This window comes from Aspergillus undulatus (assembly GCF_047715775.1).
Source record: "Aspergillus undulatus strain CBS 261.88 unplaced genomic scaffold BDV17scaffold_75, whole genome shotgun sequence".
Lineage (NCBI taxonomy): Eukaryota > Fungi > Ascomycota > Eurotiomycetes > Eurotiales > Aspergillaceae > Aspergillus > Aspergillus undulatus.
The window spans coordinates 109,426-125,913 of NW_027396679.1; the positions used below are offsets into that span (position 1 = coordinate 109,426).

At 51.9% G+C, this 16,488-nt stretch overlaps 6 protein-coding genes across 6 annotated transcripts; 2 read left to right on the forward strand and 4 right to left on the reverse strand.

Annotated features, from left to right (window-relative positions):
- Positions 1–400: 400 nt before the first annotated feature.
- BDV17DRAFT_295800 (Hydantoinase B/oxoprolinase-domain-containing protein) lies at positions 401–4,744 on the forward strand (the record flags this gene model as incomplete). Its single annotated transcript, XM_073763151.1, has 8 exons — positions 401–446; positions 499–609; positions 669–1,433; positions 1,485–2,033; positions 2,086–2,205; positions 2,265–2,695; positions 2,743–3,100; positions 3,150–4,744. 8 exons carry the CDS (start codon positions 401–403, stop codon positions 4,742–4,744), a joined length of 3,975 nt encoding a protein of 1,324 aa, XP_073610913.1.
- Positions 4,745–7,122: 2,378 nt separating this feature from the next.
- On the reverse strand, positions 7,123–7,769 carry BDV17DRAFT_295801 (uncharacterized protein; the record flags this gene model as incomplete). Its single annotated transcript, XM_073763152.1, has 2 exons — positions 7,123–7,448; positions 7,526–7,769. 2 exons carry the CDS (start codon positions 7,767–7,769, stop codon positions 7,123–7,125), a joined length of 570 nt encoding a protein of 189 aa, XP_073610914.1.
- Positions 7,770–8,425: 656 nt separating this feature from the next.
- Positions 8,426–8,904, reverse strand: BDV17DRAFT_295802 (uncharacterized protein; the record flags this gene model as incomplete). The annotated part of the gene is made up of 2 exons (XM_073763153.1): positions 8,426–8,660; positions 8,738–8,904. 2 exons carry the CDS (start codon positions 8,902–8,904, stop codon positions 8,426–8,428), a joined length of 402 nt encoding a protein of 133 aa, XP_073610915.1.
- A 3,448-nt stretch (positions 8,905–12,352) lies between these two features.
- On the forward strand, positions 12,353–12,721 carry BDV17DRAFT_295803 (uncharacterized protein; the record flags this gene model as incomplete). Its single annotated transcript, XM_073763154.1, has 1 exon — positions 12,353–12,721. The coding sequence occupies one exon, from the start codon at positions 12,353–12,355 to the stop codon at positions 12,719–12,721; it is 369 nt and encodes a 122-aa protein (XP_073610916.1).
- An 870-nt stretch (positions 12,722–13,591) lies between these two features.
- BDV17DRAFT_301342 (glycoprotease family-domain-containing protein) lies at positions 13,592–15,185 on the reverse strand (the record flags this gene model as incomplete). Its single annotated transcript, XM_073764236.1, has 2 exons — positions 14,969–15,185; positions 13,592–14,921 (listed from the first exon to the last, which is right to left on the reverse strand). Exons 1-2 carry the CDS (start codon positions 15,061–15,063, stop codon positions 13,592–13,594), a joined length of 1,425 nt encoding a protein of 474 aa, XP_073610917.1. The 5' UTR covers positions 15,064–15,185.
- A 35-nt stretch (positions 15,186–15,220) lies between these two features.
- Positions 15,221–16,198, reverse strand: BDV17DRAFT_295805 (uncharacterized protein; the record flags this gene model as incomplete). Its single annotated transcript, XM_073763155.1, has 3 exons — positions 15,221–15,496; positions 15,849–15,991; positions 16,042–16,198. The coding sequence occupies 3 exons, from the start codon at positions 16,196–16,198 to the stop codon at positions 15,221–15,223; spliced, it is 576 nt and encodes a 191-aa protein (XP_073610918.1).
- Positions 16,199–16,488: the final 290 nt, after the last annotated feature.

Consider the following 16,488-nt stretch of genomic DNA (forward strand, 5'->3'; position numbering starts at 1 on the left):
GGCAGATATCCGCGTCCATCAGCACGGATTTTATAGCCCACAGGACCTCCATCACCCCCTGATACTACTTGGTATCTCAGATAACGCCCGTGGCCTCGGTAAGTGCAGTTACTCCAACAGATAAAGGATCTGGGGTAGACCCACCCATAGATCGGCCAACTCCGGGTGTTTCGATTGGTGGATTATCGAGGAGAAACCGTGTCGACCTTCCTATTTTCTGGCGTTGTGCGGAGTGCTTTGGTGCTGCCTGACTCCCTACATAGGCCGTATCGACCTTCCCCCTGCTGTGTTGCTCTTGATACTTACCCCAACAATGACCTTTAAAAGTGCAGATAGCCTGTCGAAAGTCAGGTTGTAGCGTCAAGCCATTCATCCGTTTTATTCTTATCTTCGTTTCGCAATGACAGTTCCAATAGAAGTTCCCGGAGGTGTCCGGATAGCAATTGGTACAAGCCATCTGTGTCTCCTGCAAATCAAAATTACTTACACGCTTCGCAGATCGTGGCGGTACATTCACGGATGTTTGGGCAAGTTTGCCAGGACAGCCCGACGTCGTATTGAAGCTTCTCTCGGTTGACCCTGCCAACTATGCCGATGCTCCCACGGAAGGTGCGACCTCCTTCCCCATGACAATATGCAGCGGGCTAATTAAATCTGTTCACTACTAGGTATCCGACGTGTCCTCTCGCTCTACCGTGGCGAAGAAATCCCCCGCGGCGTCCCCCTCCCCAAAGCCGATCTCGAGTCGATCCGCATGGGAACCACCGTAGCCACAAACGCACTACTAGAGCGTAAAGGAACGAAGCACGCCTTCCTCGTTACAAAAGGCTTTCGCGACTTACTAGAGATCGGATACCAGTCTCGACCGCGGTTGTTTGACCTGAACATTGTAAAACCCGAAGTCCTATACTCCGCCGTGAAAGAGATCGACGAAAGGGTCACGATAGAAGGGTTTGACGAAGATGTCGACGGCCTTTTTGCGTCAAGCCAGGAAGAACCTGGTCTGTTGGAAAGAGCGTCTAGTGGCGACATGATCCGCATTCTGAAGCCGCTGGATGAAGCCGCTGTCCGGGCCACGCTGGTGGAGCTCCGCTCGCAGGGGTTCGATACCGTGGCTGTCTGCTTCACACACTCCCATATCTACCCCCATCACGAGAATCGCGTTGAGCAGCTGGCGTTGGAGGAGGGCTTTACACATGTCTCGCTCTCTTCGGCTGTTGCTGCGAAAATGATCAAGATGGTGCCCCGCGGAAGCTCGTCGTCCGCGGACGCCTACCTCACGCCTGAGATCAAGAAGTATCTGAGCGGCTTCGCGCGCGGCTTTGAGGGCGGAAACCTAGATGGTGTAAGGTGCGACTTCATGCAGTCTGACGGAGGCCTGGTCAGTCACGACCGTTTCAGTGGTCTTCGGGGCATTCTCAGTGGGCCTGCTGGTAAGGGCAACTTGTCATTCATACGTGGGAGATGAAGCTGATATAACGTAGGCGGAGTTGTGGGCTATGCACGTACATCATACGACTCTACCTCCGGCACTCCGGTCGTCGGGTTTGATATGGGAGGAACATCAACCGACGTTTCACGGTACGGAGGTACTTTCGAGCACGTCTTTGAAAGTGTTACCGCCGGTGTCACAGTCCAAAGTCCCCAGCTAGATATAAATACCGTTGCAGCCGGTGGTGGATCGATTCTGTTCTGGCGCAATGGGCTCTTTGTCGTCGGACCGGAAAGTGCCTCGTCGCACCCTGGTCCTGCATGCTACCGCAAGGGCGGACCCTTGACTGTGACCGACGCAAATCTATTCTTAGGAAGGCTCATTCCAGACTTGTTCCCGAAGATATTCGGCGAGACCGAGGATCAACCGCTTGACGTGGACATTGTGAGAAAGAAGTTTATTGCCCTAACGAGTGAGATCAATCGAGACACGGGCAAGAGCCTGACGCCAGAAGAGGTTGCCTGTGGTTTCCTAGACGTCGCGAATGAGGCGATGTGTCGACCTATCCGGGCATTGACAGAAGGCAAGGGATATGATATTGGTAAGTCTCCCCAGGGTTGCTTAGACCTCCAACGTCTGACTTTCCCTTCTAGCAAGTCACAACCTGGCGGTCTTTGGTGGGGCGGGAGGTCAGCATGCCTGCGATATTGCCCGAACCCTAAAGATCTCCACCATAATCCTCCACAGATTCTCTAGCATTCTGTCCGCCTATGGTAAGTCATTCTCCTCATCTATGTACCGGCCCCTTCTCTATCATGCTAAGAAAGGAAAGGAATGGCCCTGGCCGATGTGGTTCAAGAGACTCAAGAGCCTGTCAACGAAACATACAACGATCCGTCACGCGAACTGCTGGAGAAACGCCTGTCGGTCCTGCGAGACCAAGTAACGCAACAACTTATCGATCAAGGTATTCGTGAAAAGGACATTGCATATGAGATGTATCTCAACATGAGGTATCAGGGGACGGAAACTTCAATCATGGCTCTACGGCCTGAGAATGGGGACTTTGCCGCCGAGTTTCGCAAGACTCATCTGCGGGAGTTCTCGTTCTGCTTTCCCGACGAGAGACCGATATACGTTGACGACGTCCGGGTCCGTGGCATTGGCACAAGTGAGCGAAAAGACTGGGAGGGTGAGGAGCTTGGACAGCAGTTGCGGGCTTCAGAGTTCAAGTCGCCTGAGGTTAACCTAGCAGAGAACACGGTAAGCTCCCTCTCTTACAGAATGAGTGTCAGAGACTGACTATGTAGACACCGGTATACTTCCCTAACATTGGGCATACGGAAACCCCTGTCTTCCTTCTTAAGAAGCTGCCTCTTTGTCTGTCCATCGAAGGTCCGGCTATCATCGTCGATCAGACTCAGACACTTGTTGTGGCGCCAGACACTGTGGCCAAGGTCCTCCACTCGCACATTGTCATTGAAGTCAAGTCTACAAGCTCCACCATAACAGAGCAACCGACGGACGTCGATCATATTCAGCTGTCTGTCTTCGGTCATCGGTTCATGAGCATCGCCGAGCAAATGGGCCTGGCTTTGCAAAAAACAGCAGTCTCGCTTAATATCAAAGAACGACTCGACTATTCGTGTGCGCTTTTTGGGCCAGAAGGTAGATTTTCGATTCTAGTCGCTTGGTAGGACATATCTAACGAACGCAGGTGGTCTCGTCGCCAATGCCCCCCATGTTCCCGTACACTTAGGCTCAATGAGCTACGCCGTCAAGCACCAGCACTTGCTGCACAAAGGAAAACTATCCCCAGGGGATGTTCTCGTTGCCAATCATCCAGAGTCCGGTGGGACACATCTACCTGATATTACCGTCATCACTCCTGTATTCGAAAAGACAGGGACAACGGTGGCATTCTATGTTGCCTCGCGCGGCCACCACACAGACATTGGCGGACTCGGCGGGACCTCAATGCCTCCCAATTCCACCGAGCTGTGGCAGGAAGGTGCAGCCATCAGATCATTTAAGCTGATTCACGGAGGTGACTTTGATGAAGCGGGCATTACCGACATTCTTCTAGCACCTGGCCAGCACCCTGGCTGCACCGGAAGCAGACATATCCAAGACAACATTTCTGATCTCAAGGCCCAAGTAGCCGCGAATCATAAAGGCATGACACTTGTCCAGGCCCTGATTGAAGAATATACCCTCCCCACTGTACAAATGTACATGGAAGCCATCCAATCCAACGCCGAGCTCGCCGTGCGCTCTTACCTCCTGTCGACGCGCGAGAGACTCGGTCCCCATCTCGCAGCAACAGACCAAATGGACAACGGCACCCTCATCAAACTCTCCATCGACATCTCCGAGTCAGGTTCCGCAATATTCGACTTCACCGGTACAGGAGTCGAGATGCTCAGTAACATCAATGCCCCACCAGCAATCACCCACTCCGCAATCATCTACACGCTCCGCCTACTAATCGGCACCGACATCCCGCTCAATCAAGGCTGCCTCGAACCCATCAACACAATCCTGCCTAAGGGATCCTTCCTGAACCCCTCCTCCGGCCCCGCCGTCTGCGCAGGAAACACCCAGACCTCCCAGCGCGTCGTAGACGTAATCCTCCGCGCGTTCCGCGCCGCCGCGGCATCGCACGGATGCATGAACTGTCTGGGTTTCTTTGGCGAGGGCGGAAAGAATACATCAGGGGGCAGGCACAAGGGGTACGCCTACGCCTTTGGTGAAACCATCTGCGGCGGGTCCGGTGCGACAGCGATCCAGCCTGGTGCATCAGGCGTACATACGCACATGACGAACACACGAATCACAGACCCCGAGAGTCTAGAGAAGCGGTATCCCGTTGTCCTGCGAGAATTCGCGATCAGACCAGGAACCGGTGGACGGGGTCTAAATAATGGTGGCGACGGCGTGGTCCGGGATATCGAATGTCGCGCGCCGCTGAGCTTTAGTGTTATCACTGAACGACGGAGTGTACCGCCTTATGGGATGAATGGTGGTGGGGAGGGAGAGCGGGGCGCGAATTACTGGGTGAGAAAGGTGAAGAATGAGCAGGGTGAGGATGAAGAGAGGTGGGTTAATATGGGGAGTAAGAATATGGTGCGCTTGCGGACGGGGGATCGGTGTGTTATTCATACGCCTGGTGGTGGTGGGTGGGGGGTGCCTGGGGAGGTTAATGGACATGGATATGGGAATAGGATGAACGGTGATGCGTCTAACCCCCAGTACCCTAGGGCTTCGGGGAGTGTCAGTGCTTATATGTCTGCGCAGGAAACGTCAAATTAGTAAGGACTAAAACATAGGAGCCAAGGACGAGAGGTGAAGATCAAGAATTCATTTACCATTTATCCTTTTCCATTCAATCATGAATCGTATCCAATAGCCGCATCCGCCAACCTCATATTCTCGCATAGGAAAGCCCTGGGTGTCCACCTACCTAACGTAAGGTTAGATCGCGCACCATTTAATACAGGCCGGGCCCTGGGATATTAAAGTTAAGGCTTCTTGTTTCGTAGACAGTCAGGGTTGACGTGCTCAGGTTGTATTGTGGGTGTGCAGGCTGAATGAATGATGGGCAAAGACGAATAAAAACCAACAAGCCTAAGGGCTGAGTATTGGTACTGCGCTTGGCAAGGCAAACAGTCACAATATCCCAAGAACGGTTTTCTTGAACTGCCAGCTACAATACAGAACAACACGCGCCAGTCAGCGGGCTGTCGAGAGTATCTGAATTGATTCCAAGCTCCACTCCAGAGCATATGTATGAGTGGCCCCAACTCACCAAGAAACGGGCAACCGCACCACCGGAACCGAAGGCTACGAAAAGATCATACGAGGCACACGTAAAACCTGTCAGTCAGTGACCAGCTCGGGGGAATTGCGAGATAGAGCAGAAGAAGAAGGAGAACAAGTCCAGAATGACCTCTGAGTATCCCGAACCACAGTCTGGCCATTTACCAGAACTTTGACGTCGAGGAGGAGTCTTATAGTTGATTACGTTAGGAAGTTGGGGCAAACGCTGCCACCCAACTCGTCATGCGATCCACCAAGATTGTGCGTCTGTACCCGCCCATCCGGCGGATTCGGCGCGGCTCGATTGAGATCGATGTTGAGGGGATTCAACAGCATCCGCACTACTGGGGTGATGATACACTGGTTTTCGAGCCCGAGAGGTTTTTGGTCAGTCATGGAAGGGTGAGGCTGGAGCTTGTTGGCGAGGGGACCACGTGGATGCCGTTCGCTGTGGGTGGTATCAGGTGTCCTTCCGCTAGAGGGTTCTCGGTAAGGATGATGGCTGTTGTGGTGGGTGAGGTGTTGGGAGGGTTATTTGGGAATACCAATAGTGGCGACTAATTGGTCTGGAGTTACAGGGAGACGGATGGGGTGAGCATGAGACAACGGGGGGACGTTGAGGGCGGGCAGGGACGGGTTTGGCCGTGTTAAGATTAGGGCTTGTGGGACGAGAAAGGGATGAGGCCGGGTCTGGCTTTGCAAATTCCAAGTAAACTAAGTTTCTGGATTTCACGTTGGGCACAGTTCCCTGTGGAGAATTGAGTAGGAAAGCGAAGACTAGCATCAAATATAGGAAATGAGATGCATTCTCCCAATCCCAATCAAGGTCCAACATCCAAAACATTCCCCTCCCAAATCCCCTCCCAGTCACTCCATCTCGCCCTTATCCAGCTCTTCCTTCCCATCAAGCAACTTCATCTCATTAAGCAACATGAATATATTCTTGTTTAAGTCCTTTATGACCCTCTCTTGACTCGGCACCTTCACATAGGCCTTCATAGCGCCCTCAATAGCAGCCGCCAGTTTGTTATTGGCAGCCAAAGCCTCTTCACCCCCTCCATGGCCAAGAGCGCACTGATTTCAGGCAGCATGCACGATGGCAAGGGATTACACTTCTTACCGACTTGCCGGCACCGCTCGCATGCTTGGCCAGGGTCCATGGGGACGCAGGGGTTCGGGCCGGTGATGGGGCCGGTTCGCGCAGCGGCGGGGCGATTGGGTTTGTCGGGGGGGTGTCTGGTACATTCGAAGACAGATTTCGCGCAGCGCACGCAGCAGGGTGTCACCATTGTTCTGTCGAAGTGTGCGTTCGTGGCTTTGGAGATATCTATGTATCATAATGGATCAGCCTGGAAGTTCGGGGGCTCGGGGGATGTCTGGAGTTGGACTCGGTGGCGACTACTGAAGTCTCAGTAATATGCTTTAAAAGGGAATTGGGATGCGGAAAAGTCTGTTAAGAAGTCTCGATTCTATGGTTGGAATTCCGTAACTTGGTGAAATGGGAGAGGTAGAAGTGGAAGGAATCGCTCTATCATTAGAGGATTAGATCCAGAAATGACACTGGCTAAAAGCTAGGGATAGTACGCATTTTTATATCCTTCTTGACCAGATGTCAAACGCACTAGAACTAAGCGAGGCTAAAAACAAAGGGATCTAGATCTCGATATTCATGAATTGTGGTGGTGAATATCCCAATTCACCTGATTCCTTGTGAATTTGCAACATTCTCGCCGATCGAATCCGCCTATTCGACAGGTGGACCTTTTCAAGCAATTCGTCTTGGTATCTGAGTATGGAAGGTCATCCGTGTCAGGTATCAGGTCTACATCTGCCGACAAGAAAAACGATATTTGGATAAAAGCGAATATGAACTACAGTTCATCATGCTCAGATCCCAACTCCTCGTCCCAACCGAAATACCACAATTCATCTTCATCCTCGTCAACATCGACCCGGCTCCTGCAGTACTCCCGTATTTCTCTCGCATGCCATTCCCGAATCCGTAGCGCCACTCGCGCTCCAAGTCGAGCAAGGTACGTCCAATCCGCGCTCTCCGAGACGCCGAAGATTTTGACGTGCTCACCCATGGATTTTTGGATTCCTGGAGCAACTACAGACCCATCGCAGTGGATATTCAGGATTACCACGCCGTCGATGGTTGTTCGTGTAAAGGGGGAATGGGCTCTTCGTGATGCTCCTTAATAGAACTCGATGGACTAGTGAGAGTTCAGTTAATAAATCTAGGGTTGCAGGGTGGACCAGTGATTATCATACCATGCAGGCGCAACTGCGCCTCGTCCTGAAACTCCGCGAGCCAGTCAATATATTTCTCATCCATGACTTTTACATCGTCCCGCCTCAACGAGATCGGTTCTTGTTTATCACTCACCCACCACCCGTCTAGATCGAGCGGCCACTCGCTCAACGGCTCGACCCCTTCGTCCTCCAGTCGCATTCTGTCATCGAATTTGGCTTCAGTTACGCCCTGCATCCTCGCTTGGGCCTCCTTCACATCCATCTTCAACACCCGCTCCCATGCATAAGCTGCCCACCAAGGGTGAACCATCTCGCGCCTCTGTCCACCTTCTTCCGAAGGACCAGGTACCGCGTCCCTGCAAGCTGATGAAACAGCCCAGAGCCAAGACCATGACAGGATAAGTGGTCGAGGGGGGCATTCAAAAGACAGTGTGGGCTGGACGGAAGGAGGTCGAATTTCGAGAAGCCCTGGTGGAGGAGTAGAAGGTTTGAAGGGGTCTTTTCCGGGTCGGATCTAGAGTTGGATCGGTTGGAAAGGAGAAAATCGGCGTATCTCTCGAACAGCTGCCTGTGTGTTAAGACAGGGAAGGGCGACGCTATGAACTCCAGCCTCGTATGCGGCCTCATATATGGCGCGTTGGACGGCTGTGTTGAAATAGACTTGGTATAAGATTATAGCAGCCGTGATGTTTATACCTAACTCCGCAAATGCGGCTTCGCTAACTGTAGCTAGGGCTTGCGTGAATGTGGCAGTGATATCCTTCAGCGGCTACTCGCCCTTCGGCTCAGTAATACCGGTCATCCTGCCTAGTTTCATCGCACCAGCCTCAGAATTAGGATAGATCTGTCTGACAAAACGCAAAATTGATTTCGCAGGGTGAAGCAAAGGCGACGTCGACAGCTCAATATGGTACGTGATCAGAACGCGTGAAAGGACGAGGAACTCGCGAACATGCCACTTGAAAGCCCGCCAATTCCGCTCAAGCTTTTCCCTTCGGGGACTCTGCGTTGCATGTTCGTTCGTCTCCTTGACGTGTTGATCTCGCAGGATGTGATGGCTTTGGAGTATGCTGTTAGGTTATGATCTGGGTTCTGGACGTGGAGGTCGGCTCGGAGGGTTGTTGTTTCGTCGGTGTGAGCGTAGGCTGCTGTCCTGTTAACTTCCAGACGGGGATTCTTGGGAATATAAGAAAAACGAAGTAAATCATGGGGGAATAGGTATCCACATACATGGAGAAGATATCGAGGTTAATCGCCACAGGCTGGATCCACCACGGGTCAAGAAGGCAGGGCGGGTGGTGGCGGCATAGCCTGTCACCATCACCATCACCATCGCTAGATGCGAACGCAGGCCCGGCAATTGTGTAGAATGCAAATAGGATATCCCAGAGCAGCATTCTTGCAGCATAAACTGTTGCTTGACTCGCACGAGGGCGTTGCAGATGTCAGGATTGAGTTTGCCGCTGGTTCTTCGGGAGATTGATGGATTGATGGCGATCGATTTAGTCCGCTTTTGGGCAAGTTAGGGCTTCTCCCTAGCTAGATACCTAACTGCCATTTCGCTATAGATTATGTCTCAGTCGTACTCGATGAGTCGAATTTCTTACATGAAAGCAATCAACCAAATTTCGACTAGTCAAGTTGAACAGAAGTGCATTTCATAAATGCCGGCTGCGAACATATTACAGGCATCTGGTGTCGCGTAGTATATGTGGTCAAGGGGAGCCCTCCTTCGCCCTTGACTGTGTCGCGAACCCGCCGATGATCGGGTCGGTCTTTTTGCGGAGGAATATGGCTGGAATTAGACTATTAGGATACTAATATGCTTAGAAGGCGATGGTACAATGCGTCCATACCAATGCGACGCCGATCCTTCTTCGCGGTTCCAATGAATATGGGTGTCCCAGTGGGAGCTTCTCCATACCGTTCCTCGCAAAGCAACAGAAGCCAACCTCTTCATCCCCTCAAGGCCAGACTCATGTTTACTACTCCGAAAGCTGCTGAGTCTGGCTTGCATGATAGGCTCCTCACTTCTATAAGCACAACCTCCGCGTCCATAAGTTATTCGCCATTCTCCTCGGGGTCTGTAGTAGGTTGAAAATAATCTTTACGCCTATTTGTTTACACCAGCTCTGTAAGGCTCATGGCTATAGACGGTAGTACTATGTGCGTTGATTCGCTGTTGTGGCGTTCGAGGTGCTGGGCCTATTTTGCTGTCAGAGCGCTTACTTGAGCGGTGGATGGGAAGGACAGGGAGAGGAATAAAGAGATATTGGGAGGGATAGCTGTTCCTGTCAAGGAGATAAATATGGAGAGTCAGATGAGAGTGAGTGACGGCCTGGTGCTTCCCTGTGACGCTATAGGCGGCTCTCTGACCTCATGGTTGAGACAAAACTCGAACTTGGGTGTATAATCAGTCTTGGTACAGCCATTCTAGTGGTGCTCGTCTCTTAATTTCAGTCTCAGTAAACTGAGACGATGCTTTAAATTACGTTGCAGGGGAACTTTAGGAGTGGCTCGGCTTCGAGACCATCATACTCATCGGAATGCCCTTCAGGTTTCGCCGTGCATGCTAGGTAACCCTATGGATATCACGTGAGTCGTGTCCAGTTGCTATGGCTTGAATAGGAAGAATCATAGTGTAGTCGTCGATTATACCTAGGCGCTTAGGACACTGAGGAATATGGGCAGTGCAAGCATCTTTGCATGAGATTACTCTGTGCATGTTTGCAACAAATCCCAGACTCCTCCACGAGGTACCTCCCGGAGCAGACTCATTGTCCATAAGAGGCGCCTTAATCTGCCATATCTCAGTTGCTGGCGAACTGGCAGTTCTTCTTGGCGTGCATACTAGTAGCTGGGATACCCTAACTTGTCGCCGCTGAAATCATGACACTACGAAAACTTCTTCCACCCTGACTGCAGCCGCCGAACAATCATCCAGCCATCCACATCCGCATCCACAACCAGCCTCCCCGTTTTCACAACCCCCAGAACAAACAGAGAATGCACCCCATACACCCTCATCCGCGCAGGCAAAACCTGTGTCCTCTCCATCAACCACTCCAGCAGCGACAGCACGCTCACAACCCTCAAAAAAGAAGAAGTGCGCATCCGACCATGAGAAAACAGCAGTGCCCAGAAATGGAAGATCGAAAGCAAAGACGGGAGATACGGATTTGGGAACCTGCACACGCGGAGATTACTCGGTTTACATGTCAGCGAGAATGTCACGGCAAAGGCGACGGAGCTGCACAATTGGGAGCTTTTAATCCTGGATCCCGTTGAGGGCGGATATCGTGCTGTGGTTACAGGGTACTGGGTTGAAGGGGGGGGGGGGTTCTTGTGAGACCTGCGCTGCAGGATTATTTGACTTTGTCGGGTGACGAGGGGTATTTTGCTGTGATTGGGATTAGGTACGTTGATGAATGATCTGGGATCCGATCTTGCGTTTCTCCCATATGGGAAGTAGACTAGACACTCGCTTCCGGTTGCGCGCAAAGTGTGAATGCTATCTACGTACTCGGAGCTCACAGGCAGTGCTCGAAATATGTTCTTCTTTTGGTCAGATTAGTGCCAATCCCGACTTTGATACAGACTATCGTGCTGGGTTCTCCTTGCTGGGTTCGAGTGCAATGAATCCTCGCAATGATGATCTTAAATCCTCCTCTGCGACACAGGGAAGAGCCCTGCTATATGAAATCGGTCAGGCGACTGCAAGGTCGCTGTTGAGATACCAGCCCCTCCTCACATCTGCCATCCGATTGATCTACCCTAAAGAACCAACCCACCTGCAGAGTCGGACAGGAAGATAATCGACGCCCGAATCTATCCGATAATGCAACCTGAGAGAAGCCTGGTGTCACCACAGCGACCTCTCCATCACAGAAATCACAGCATCAACGTCTTCAGATCGCACGACTGACTGGGACATAAACCGACCATCATCTGCAGGGATACAACCTATTTACTATCCTAAAGTGGATAGATCACATCGAAACCCATCAAAAGACTAAATATTGGTCCAACCGCAAATTCAAACAACCAGCTAACTGGCCAGCTGCGCGCCCATCACAAACCACCGCAGTCGGAAAACTCAATACAAAGTTTGAGGAATGTGATCTCAAGTGACAATCGCATATATCCCACCCACCAACGACGATCCTTCCCTTGATAATCTCAGTGGATGTGTCTATAATTGGTTGTTGTCAGGGAGGAGAGTTCCCGCTGTGCCTTGATTGGAAGGGGTTGCAGAAATGGGCAGCGACAGCCTGGGAGAGAGCACGCAGCCACGGAATTCGAGAAGCAGGACGAGTGAAGTCAAGTTCAGTGATTGGATATAAAGATGTGACGGTGGTTGGACGATGTGCTGGGCGTGCAGATGGTCGGCGCTTAGCGGGGGGCAGAGCGCTGATTGGCTGGCTGGTTTGCCTTGCCCTACTTTCCTGCAGCCCATCCCCCTCTTGCCACCTGCACTGTCTCCATTCCTCGACACTCTGTGGTAGGTAGAGAGTGGCTATATAGCCGCCCACTCGCCCCTCCTGCAAGCTTCTCTTTCTGAAACAGCTTCTCTTCTCCGCCCTTTTTGCCATTCTATTTTTGTTCTCTTCTCTGTTGTCAGGCTGGTCCGGCAACGACTCTATCTTTAACGCCCTTCACATCCAAATAAATCAAAAAACCATCCTCCAGCCAAGCAAGCTTGTCTTCGTTGATCGAAGTCTGCCTCGTCGCTTAATTGTCTATCTCTCTACCTATATCATTATTGTCGTCGCTTAATACTTCAGTGAAACTCTTCACTTCAACTATCTACACCCTATCCACAATTCAAATCAACACAACAACAAAATGTACCGTTCAAAGCCCAAGCTCTCCGTCTCCATCTCCGCCGCACAAAACACCGTCTCGCGACCATCTCTTTCCCTCAAATCACCGGGCCCTCTCCACTCACCACGGAGCCCGCTCCCCTCTAGCCCCGCCCCCTCAAAGCGCTTCTCCTCCCTGCAGGTCCCGCCGCCACCAAGCTACAACTACGTCAACTCGTGCAGCTCGAAGAGTATCCTCAAGAAGAACGGGACCTCAGGATCAGGGTCTAAGCGCATCGCATTCGGGAGTCCGACGGTCCACTGCATCACGCCCATTGAGAATACAGAGGAGTACTACGGATCATATACCAAGCTTTCGAAGGAGGAGAGGAGATGGATTGTGAGGGAGTGAACGTATCTCTAGGAGATGGGATGAAGTGGAATGAATGGCAATAACAGTAGAAGGAATTGTGAAGACCTGGTCCTCTGCGCTTGATACCCGCGCAGCTTCGAGCTCTAGCTTCGACCCCGCCCCGTCTCTCAATACAATGAAATGGAGGTCATGTCTCAGCTTGGGCATCGGTACCAACCGAAATTGCGCCCGGGATAGGGCCAGCGAAGGAAGAGCAAGACCAGGTGTTGTGTGTATGAGCGATGTATTTACGACTTTATGATATGACTGGTATGATTAATTATTGAATACAATCCTTATCCATCTATATATACAATTGCGCTCTGTAAAAATGTCTCTTCTCCGTTGTTTCCCTTCAATGAATATTTCGTCTTCATGAATATCGTACGCGTACGACACTCCATGCCTTATCTATGTAGCTTATTCCCCAGTTGGTTTTCCACCCCTTTAATATATATCTTGCTTGCAGTATAACGGTTGGTGGCCGTATGGCAATGCGCTACGAGGCTGGATTCAACAAAGCCGAGCGCCTTAGGTGGTTCGGCAACGCGCGCGCCTGCACAAACTTAACCAGAAGGCATACAAGACGGTAGGGTAAGATTGTGAAAGCGAGGACCTCGAAAAGTCCAGTGATGATTTTGGGAGATGCGTTTGGCAAGTTGAGGAAATTTGAGAAGCTGCCGGAGATTTACGGTATCTGTTTGAGTGGGAATAGATCAGTGGTTCTGGGAAATATTGGTATTTGTACCTGTTCGAAGGGAAACGTTAGAGGATAGGATAGAGTCGCATTGCAATTTCTATCGTACATTGAGCCTTGGTCTGGAGTATATAATACAATGCTATATTACAGTCTATTGATATCATGCACATTCACCCCCTCCTAACCCACCCCTGCACCCCAAGCACACCCCCCTCTCCCTCCTCATCCGTCTTCCCCTCAAAGGCCGGATCAAGCGACCACTTCCTCAGCGCCTTGACAGACCGCTCACTCCTCCACCCCGCCTCAAACATCTCAATGCCCGCCCACCCAATCATCGCCGCGTTATCCGTGCACAGCGCCGGTGGCGGCGCAACAATCTCGATATGTCCGAAACCTCTCACATCCAGGAACGAACGCAACACAGTCATGAGGAATTTATTCGCCGCGACGCCGCCGCTGACAACCAGCGTCTTGACTGGGACGGTCTCGGGCATGGGTTTGGAATTCGAGTTGGGTGTCCGTGTCCATTTGCAGAGGGATTCCAGGGCAAGGATTGTTCGGGACGCGAGATGCTCAAAGCAGACGCGCATGACTTCGCGGGCCAGCAAAACCCGCTCATCATCCGAGACGTCTTCCCCGGCTTCGCGTTTCCGAGACAAGATCCTCTCCACTGTCGGCCCAAAGACAGCAAAACTAAACTCCAGCTGTTTCGTCTGCGCGAACGGCGCGGTTATTGACCATCCGTATGGCGTGACAACTTTCGAAACGGCAACCTCCTCGCCTCTATTCCGGGGTGCGATGTAATCGGCGTAATCGGCGGCTCCGTTGGGGAAGGCAAATTGCTCGAGGAGTTTACCGAACATGCTTGTTTTCGACGTACGGAGGAGGAACGAAGGGAGGATCGCACGCGCGGATTTATCGAGGGCTTCGCCGATGGCGACGTCGTTTGTCGTTGCGAGGATGGAATGGGAGGTTAAGGAGTCGGAGGATGTGAGGAGGGTGTGGCCGCCCGAGGCGAGGATCGAGAGGAAAGGAAAGGCGGGTGTTATCGCACTCTGGCTATTCGTCGAAGAAGAAGGTCCGGAGGATGGAAGAGACAGAGCGGAAACGAGACGCGGCGTCAGGAGATGGGCCTGCATGTGGTGCACCCCGACACAGGGAATCTGCCAGGCGACGGAGAGCCCCTTGGCTGTATCCAACCCAACAAAGAGATTCGACCGCATGCCTGGCCCGCGCGTGACGGAGATGAAGTCGGGTTTCTGACGGTTGCCGTCGGGGAGTGAGATGGTCTTCGTAGCATCGTTCGGGGACTCCGCGGCGAAAGGGAGGTGTGAGAGCGCCTTGTTGACCAGCTCGGCGAGGTTCTCCTGGTGCGACTGGAGCGCGAGAATGGGATGGATGCCCTTATAGTCTGTCAAGTCGGGGGTGATGTTCTCGAGAAAGTGGATTCTGGCAGCACCGGACCTGCTCTTGTTCACTATTGCGACGGAGGTATCGTCACTCGGGGAGAGTCAGCAGCGAAGGGGATTGGGCTGACGGGAACGTACCATGAAGTTTCGATGGCGAGGGTCACGAGCCCGCGGCGAGGCGAAAGCACGGCCAGCCGCGCATTTTGCCAGAGGACGTTGCGGAGATGCAGCATAAGGGAGAAAGAAGAAACAAGAAACAGGTGGAGGGAAACGAAAAGAATCGCGAGAGTAGGTGATGCGCGCCCGGGCCATCATTCCGTATCCGGTCCGACTCGCCGCCGCTTTAACTAACTATATAGATAGACAAACCAAAAATGACGATAACAGCAGCTAAACATTCCTCTCCGCCCACGACTGGATGATCCCCTCGTTACTCTCCTCATACAACCGGAGTTCCACCTCACCATCATCATTCACAAACGTATTGGGCTGGGCAATCTTCAGCGTCGGCTTCGGCTGCGAAGTCGCAATCTCCCACCACTCCGCGTAAACACCGTCGACGGCAGAAAGACATCTGCAGTAAAGCACCAGATGTGGAGGCGAGCCAATTAGCTCCTTGATTTCATCCTTGGCCTGAATGGGCGTCATGCGAGGATGTGGGTACCGCTTTCTTTGTGAATAGTGTCCACACGTGCTTGTTGGCTTTCTGCGATATTCTTAAGGATGCGAAGTTTTCCGCTTGCATCTTTCACAGACTCCAGGAGTTGAACCTCTTCCAAAATGTCAAGGAAGAGGTGCCCTTCCATTTGCGGGTTTTATCCTAATCCCAACAACCAAGGCATCCTGGAACTTCTTGGAGAGCTGGGTTTCTTGGCGAGACTATAGTTCTAGCTTTTTGGGTCCTACCGGTAGGCTAGACCATTGTACTTACCATTTGTCTCACATAACACCGAACTATGTCTAAGGGTGATCGATTGTTTTCCAAAACTGGGATTCCCTTCCTATGGAAGAATCCTACGGCAGTCTCAATAGTCAGTTGAGTGATGGCGATTGCGGGCGAGGGGCTATCTCTGCAGTGTGGCTGCAACAACGGAATCATATCTTCCAGAAGGCTGTCTTCCAGTCCATGAGGATTTCGCGTCGCGGTTGTGATGATGTTTTCTGCAGCGTCCGGTTAATCTCTTGAATTGTTCACAAGGATGCGCACGTACTCTTGTCAGTGACCAACAACCAAACTTGATTGACCACAAATACGTCCTTCGCACTCGCGCCATTCCCGAAATTCATGTAGCCGCCGGCCCTGGTCTTGATGGTGTCAGTCTGCGGTGATTTGGTATGTTGCTCTAACATATATAGGTATCTTGCCATGATGTTGTCATCCTTGTCTTGTTCCTCATCATCGGAGGGGGCATGGTACTGATTTAGTGTAACTGATTCATGCTCAGGTTTCTTGTCGGTGTCCGGAGCAGGAACCGGCTTGAGGTCCGGAGCAGAATTCTCTTTCAGTAAATGCCTTCACGAGATGTAGGGCAACTGTGGCCCACAGTCAGCAAAGGCCAGAAACGGTAAGGCCAATGATGCATGAACTCACAAAGAGAGCGACGGGCTCCAACGGGCGCTCCGAATCAGGACCACCTCCCTGCGAGGAACACCCACCC